At 46.0% G+C, this 7,412-nt stretch overlaps 1 protein-coding gene across 7 annotated transcripts in view; it reads right to left on the bottom strand.

The window, feature by feature from the left end:
• Window positions 1-3,124: 3,124 nt before the first annotated feature.
• The window catches only part of ZNF521 (zinc finger protein 521), a 296,551-nt gene continuing 292,263 nt past the window's right edge, over window positions 3,125-7,412 (bottom strand). For all 7 annotated transcript variants that reach the window (XM_017344089.4, XM_008261154.5, XM_070050372.2 and 4 more), the window contains one exon: window positions 3,125-3,931. In XM_017344089.4, coding sequence (XP_017199578.3) covers window positions 3,902-3,931 — 30 coding nt within the window. In that variant the 3' untranslated portion in view covers window positions 3,125-3,901. The remainder of the gene's footprint in view (window positions 3,932-7,412) is intronic.

The following is a 7,412-nucleotide window of genomic DNA, read 5'->3' as shown; positions in this document are numbered from 1 at the left end:
CTGAGAACATCAACTTGACCCAGGAGTTTCTTGACACCGCCACATTGGAGTCATCCCAGGAGCTTTGGATCCCTGGTCTGCACTCTGGGCCAATGAATTCAGAATCTCTGGGGGTGGGACTCAAGCAATGGAACTTTTAAAGTTCCCCAGGTAATTCCAATGCAAAAAGGAGCTAGACTCTTGGAAAATCACATAAAACTTTGCATTAGAGCAATTTCTTAGTTCAGTACCTTGGGGCCAGATAATTCTTTGTTCTGGGGACCTATGCTGTGTATTGTAGGGCAGTGAGCAACATCCCTGGCCTCTCCCTATAGGGCAGTAGCTTCCCTGCATGCAGGAACCACTATAGTTAAGTCTTAAAATTATGGGTAGGAAGAGTGGCCACCTACCCGGCCAGAAGGCCTCCAGGAAACTTCTTTTGGAATTGAGTGCTAGGAAAACATTTTCTCTCCTGAGGAACTGATACAGTCCTTTCTCTCGGTGGTTGTTTCCCCCACTTTCTTGCCAAGGAGCTCAAATATGCTAAAATACTCTCAAAACCAAAATTAAAGCATACAACAGGGCAACCACATTCATGTATTCCCTCCCCCTCTGACTTCACACGGTGCGGATTCTCCCATTGATATTTTGTTAATCCTTATTTTATGTTGCCTTGTATCTTCAGGGAATAAGCTAGGATATAAATATAAATAAGGTGGCAAGCCAAAGGGGGGATGACTGTGCCAACTGCTGTTTAGTGTTTTCCATACGATCTCGAGGATGATTGGTTGTAAGGACATCTAAATACCAGCTAACTCTTAGTCATTTGGAGGATCAATCAGTTTTATGGAGCAAATCATGGTCAACTCCTCTGGCTTCCCAGTTCTGTCTGGGAAGGGACTGACATGTTTCTGTGTTGGAGGAGCCCAGTGGCTGGCTATGAGGAGGCCTCGAAGAAGACTGGTGGGCGCAGTCTTTATGGCTTCCTAAGAATTCTAACTCCCACTGTTGACTAAGAAGGTGGGGAAGTCTCTGGGAGGCAGTGCTGTTACAGGCAACCTGGGATCCCTCTCTGGCTTAACACCATCACCTGCTTTCCATAAATACCCAGCAGCTTACTTTTTTAGTAAAATATAACCCACTCATTAATAACCAGAAGTTTTAGAGCTTTTAAAAAATCATTATTAAGTGTGGCTATTTCATTTAAAATGCAAACTCCTGAATAGACCTGAGATCTTAATTTTTTAAAAATATAGCCGGGTATTTTAATTATGGATGTACTTGCATATTCTCAGCATACTTCATTATTTATGTAGCTGGTGAAAAAGCTTTTTAATTAAATAGCATGCTGGCAATCCATTGTGAAATGTATAGATGTAGGTTTGCCTACCATTAAAAAGTTAAATACACACAAATAGACCATTCTGGCAAGTATACGTACCTTAATCACTATAAAGTACTTGTTTTTGAGTGACATGGAAATTTGATCAACTTTGTTTACATTGGTAACAAACAAATGCAAGCATACTCCAAAGAGTTTAAGCAACAATGGAATTAAAAAATAAGTTTATTTTGGTGCAAAAAAATTTAAATCCATCCAGAGTTTCCATAACACACATTTAACATGAATTTTTGGAGACCCCTCATAATATAATGTGCCAGCAGCATGTTTGGTTATGTACACTGGATGCATTTAATTAACTTGGAAATGAGGCAGAGTAGTAGTTCCCAAGTGTCTCCTCCCCCACACCCCCAGCAATGTCAGCATCACCTGGGAAATGCTGAGAAAGGCACAGGATCAGCACTCCTGGAGGCTGGGTCCAGCACCCCATGCTGAAGTAGGCTAAGGCTGGAGATCCCTGGGGTGGGGATTGCACCTTGTGGGGCTGGTAACCGAGATGCCTGGTTGGATCTTCTGGGGACAGATGGTCACAATACATGGTGTCCATACTTTAGCTCCACCACAAGGGTGCTGAGGATTCTTTTTTTTTTTTTTAAGATTTATTTATGTATTTGAAAGGCAGAGTTATGGAGGAGGAAGAGGGGAGATAGAGAGGTCTTCCATCCCCTGGTCCACTCCCCAAATGGTTGCAACGGCCATGGCTGGGCCAGATTGAAGCCAGGAGCCAGAAGCTTCCTCCACGTGGATGCCAGGGGCCATCCTCCACTACTTTTCCCAGGTGCATTTTCAGGGAGCAGGATTAGAAGTGAAGCAGCCAAGACTCGAACTGGCACCCATATGGGATGCTGGCACTACAGGTGGAGGCTTAACCCACTATGCCACAGCGCCGGCCCCAAATTCTTGCTTGTCTAAGGCTTAAAGATCTGCTTGCATTCTTCAGCATTTAAAGGGGTCAAGGTGCTCACAGTTGGCTAAGCATTTTAGGCATGATTTGGATGAAAGGTGCCCATGTTTATTAGGTGTATCCTTGCCGATATAATTGTAAACATGTGTATCAGGGTTCAATGTACACATCGCTCTTTTTTAAAAAGATTCTGTTTTTAAAGTTCTGAGATTAGAGGTTCTATTTATTCACCACTTTGTGGCAGGTAGTGGTGACAGCAATCTTCCAGAGGAGCGCCTCACCACCCGCCATAGGCATGCTGATAACCAAATTCCGTCACCTTCCCCGGCCAGGCGAACCATGGCCAGCAGGACAGGCGATGTGGCGAGGAACCCCCTGGGAGTCAGTGCCAGCACCAGAACTAACAACCATCTGACTTGCCACTCCGTGCTTTGTCTTCTGAATGAACAGTGCTGCTTCTTAAGTACACATAAGCCAAACTGCCTCTCAAATTGCTGCCATCTACTTGGAGTTCAGATTTGCACAGCATGACATGAATTGGGCTGCAAATTATGCAGAAAACAGCCATCACATCCATCTGTGATGTCAGAATCCTCAAGTACAATGTGACCTGTTAGACTCTGAGAGCGCAGAAGTATGTGAGGTCTGACTCCCTCTCTGTGCACGATGATGAATATCCTCCCCGCTGCATTTGGCCCAGTGTGAAAAGGTTAAATATGATGGAGGGGACGCCCGTGATATGCTCGTAGGCAAATCTTACATCCAAGGGTGTAGGCAATTAGACTTTCCTAAATGGTAGAGCAACTACAGAAAGAAAACACACAAACACACTCAATACCTAATGGTAAACTGAATTTATTTCCTCTTGGAAAACAATTCCAGTAATCTCCAGGTTCAGACCGCAGAGTAAACATTAATAACAATAACATACAGGTTAGTTCAACTGATTCAAGAATTTTGGCTGTGTGAAATCATTAAGGAAAACCTTGAACACTCAAAGCTTCAAATGGATCCAGGAAAAAAAAAATTCTTTGACAGTCTACATAACAACTATTGCATATATAGTGATGCTACCTGTCACATTGCAAGGCTTACAAATATATATACGGGCCTTATCCAGCGCTGGGCTTCTGTTCTGTGAGGACATCTCTTCTTGGTTTGCAAGAATCTTCAGCAATAAAAAATAGTCTTGGATTTAACCGTTGATATACCAAAAGAGAACTGCTAGGCTTAAGTATAAATAAAAGGAAGTCCAACCACAGTCTCATGGGTAGCAGTTGTTTTTAATCTGTCTTCCTTGAGAATACTTTCTCTTAAGCCATTCTGCTCACACTCTGTTTAAAAATCTTGCCTGAATAGGGCCCAAGTCCACTTGTCTTCATAAGACCGTTTTAGTATCAGACGACATAATACATGTGCAACACTTTATATACAAGGAGTCAATCCGGTGCTCAGAAGTTCAAACACATGAACATCCAACAGTTTTGATAATACAAGTTTTATGGTACAATACAATGCTTCTGAAGAATATACATTAACAATGAAAATTTCGTGCAAAGAGTAAAACATGTTCCCTTTTTGTGCCAACAAATTCTCCTCGAGAGACGGTACTTGCACTAACTGCTGTGTTGGGTCATCGTGTGGTTCTGGAAAAAATGAAAAGAGAGGGAGGAAACATAAGTGATTGTACCTTCATCAGACCCAGCATCTGTTAACGCTGACGGCTTTGTAACAACATGAAGGGTGTTTCGCTGCACACCCATGAGCAGGTGCTCAGTGCCCCCAGGGAGGCACAGACCCAGGGGTCTTCAGAATGCAACAGGGGCAGCAGGAGGATAGGGTGATGCTACTGCCTCTGAATCTGGGAGGAGGCAGGGCTGGGAACCTCTAGGACATGAGATGCTGGCTGCCCTTTTCCTCCTCTCTGCCTCTGCCATGCCTCCCACAGTACCTCCCAGCCTCTGCCATCAAAATACAACCCATTTTCTTTTTCTTTTTTTTTTTTTACAGGCAGAGTTAGACAGTGAAAGAGAGAGACACAGAGAAAGATCTTCCTTTTTTCCATTGATTCTCCCCTCAAGTGGCCGCTATGGCCAGCGCGTTGCGGCCAGCACGCTGCGCTGATCTGAAGCCAGGAGCCAGGTGCTTCCTCCTGGTCTCTCATGCGGGTGCAGGACCCAAGGACTTGGGCCATCCTCTATTGCACTCCTGGGCCACAGCAGAGAGCTGGACTGAAGAGGAGCAACAGGGACAGAATCCGGCACCCCAACTGGGACTAGAACCCGGGGTGCTGGCGCTGCTGGCGGAGGATTAGCCTAGTGAGCCACGGTGCCGGCCAATACAACCCATTTTCAAGGACAAGGTTAGCCCTATTTGAAAAGTTTTCTGTACCTGTGCATTACTTCTATTGATTGCATTGCTTTTGTTCTACTCTTTCTTAGATGCTGAACATCCTGACAGTTATAGCTCTAGCTGTCCTTCAATACACGTATTAATGGCATGAGCTACCTGCTGATGATGGACAGGGGGCAAGAGGTGAACCCAGGCCCTGCCCCCATGGAGGGCAGGGGGCTGCAGCACACCATGGCCCAGGATACTCTTTTTCCTCTGTGGGCATGGCCTTTGCTGTAGTTTTGGTTCTCTCTTCTCTTCCTGACCACACTAGCAAGTTCCATTTCTGGGTGAGCAAATTCTTTGTAAACCGTGACAGGGCAATTGGGATACCCAGGCAGGCTCTGAGGGTGAAGACTTGGTGGGCAGGTTCCAGACCCCAGGAGGCCTGTGGGATGGTTCCATCTCCCATGGAGGATGGCCACAGACCTGAGGGACATTCATTTAGAGAGTGAGCTTGGAGACGCCTTCTTTCCACACTCTTCCCTCCCCACCCCAGCACTTTGTATCACTCACCTTGCACAAGCCCCACCCCCCAATTCCCTTCTGAGCAAAACCTTGGGGCTCAAAACACCAAGCACTTTCTGGCTCATCGCATCTAACCTGCTCTCCCTGCTTTGTGACTTCCTACTGCGCTGTATGCTGCTTACATTGAATGATCTTAGGTCTTATCTCTCAGTTATTTGTAGGCCTGGCTCTTGCCTTGTGTCAGAAATTCAGATGTTCATCCTTTTTAAAGAGAATATGTAATTTATCTGAGAAGCAAAGACAGACAGATAGATACACACACAGATACACATGGGGAGGGAGGGAGGGAGGAAGTGAGAGAGAGAGAGAGAATCTCACATCCACTAGTCCACTGCTCAAGTGTTCACAACAGTCAGAGCCAGGCTAAGCCAAAGCTGGAAGCCAACAATTCAATCCAGGTCTTCCATGTGGGCAGGGGCCCAACTACTTGAGCTATCACCTGCTATATCCCGGGGTACACATTAGCAGAGCAAAGACTTGAACCAATGCACTCTGACATAGACATCTCAAATGGCATCTTACCATTAGACCAAACACTTACTCAATTATGTTTTAAAGATGTATTTCCTTTATTTGAAAGGCAGAGTTACAGAGACAGAGGGGGAGAGGCAGAGACAGAGGTCTTCCATCCCAAATGCCCACAACAGCTAGAGCTGGCTAGGAGTCAGGAGTCAGGAGCTTTTTCCAGGTCTCCTACGTGAGTGCAGGGGCCCAAGCACCTGGGCCACCTTCTGCTGCTTTCCCAGGTGCATTAGCAGGGAGCTGGATCAGAAGTGGAGCAGTGGAGTCTTGAACCAGCGCTCATATAGGATGCAGGCATCACAGGTGGCAGCCTTACCCACTATGCCACAACACCAGCCCCTACTCGATGTTCATTCACTCAGTGCTTCAGAAGTACCTATGGAATACTTGTGTCACCACTTGGCACAACTGGTACCCTCACATGCTCAGGAGAGAGGATCTGCCCAACTCTGTGACTGACTGACCAACCAAGTGAAGGCTACGCAAGAGAAAAAGCACGGCCCCTGCCTTCACCCCTACAAAGCACTCACACTCTAAGAAAGTCACGTGGCCAGGAGACACGTGGGCAGAGGCCGCAAAGAAAGAACATGCGAGGGACGTGCATGGACCTGAAACTCATTCAGATTGGGCAAGTCTTTTTTATGGTGTTCACAGTCAGGAGCACTGGAGAACAATGAAGAGGGCAGCTGGTTTGAGGCAAGATGACCAGGAGCCTTGTGTACCTGGCTGAGGAACAGAAACTTGGTCTCATCAATGAAGAGAAGCTACCAGTTTATTTCCTTCCATCCCTCCCTTCTCCCCTCCCTCCCCCCTCCCTTCCTCTCTTCTTTCAAGATTTATTTATTCACTTGAAAGTCAGAGTTACAGAGAGAGAGAGAGGGAAGACAGAGAGAGAGAGAGAGAGAGAGAGAGCGAGCTATCTTCCATCTGCTAGTTCACTCCCCACACTGCTGAAATGGCTGGGGCTGAGTCAGGCCAAAGCCTGGAGCTTCATCTGGGTCTCCCACATGGGAACAGGGGCCCAAACACTTAGGTCATTTTCTGCTGCTTTCCCAGGTGCATTAGCAGGCAGCAGAATGGGAAGTGGACCAGTTGAGACTTGAACCAGTGCCCATATGGGATGCCAGCATCACAGGAGGTCTTACTGGCTGAGCCACAACACTGGCCCATTGGACAGTTTTAAGCAGAGGGCTTTGTCTTAAAACTCTCTGTAATATTTTCACGCCCCATAATAACTAGCAGTCTTCCAGCGGCACAGAGGCTGATGTCTGCCCAGCAGGGCTGAGGGTGCTAGTGAGGCAGCAGATAGACCCACATGGAGGACCAGCGCTTCCTCCTCCCCCTTTATCAACTTCGCTCACGTTTCAAGAAGGATGAGAAGCATGATGTCACTCCCCTTATTTAAAACATATCTGATTTTATTAATTCAGTGGAAAACAAGCTTTCCTCAGTAATATTAGCCTCAAGGCACATCTGGTAGCAATCTTGCATGGATATTGATTTTAAATATTTTTGAAAAATATTTTTCACTAGTATGTAGACAGGGTAATCAAAATACTGATGAAACCCCAAAATTCTCCATTTTGTTAAAAATCAACACAATTGGGCCAGACATTATGGTACAGTGGGTTAAATCTCTGCTCAGGATGCCTGTACCCCATACTGGAGTTCCTGGTTTGAGACCTG

This window comes from Oryctolagus cuniculus, chromosome 10 (assembly GCF_051225735.1).
Source record: "Oryctolagus cuniculus isolate XC-2025 breed Fujian yellow rabbit chromosome 10, ASM5122573v1, whole genome shotgun sequence".
NCBI lineage: Eukaryota > Metazoa > Chordata > Mammalia > Lagomorpha > Leporidae > Oryctolagus > Oryctolagus cuniculus.
Note: the sequence above shows the minus strand (reverse complement) of the source record. Positions and strands in the feature narration are given on the sequence as shown.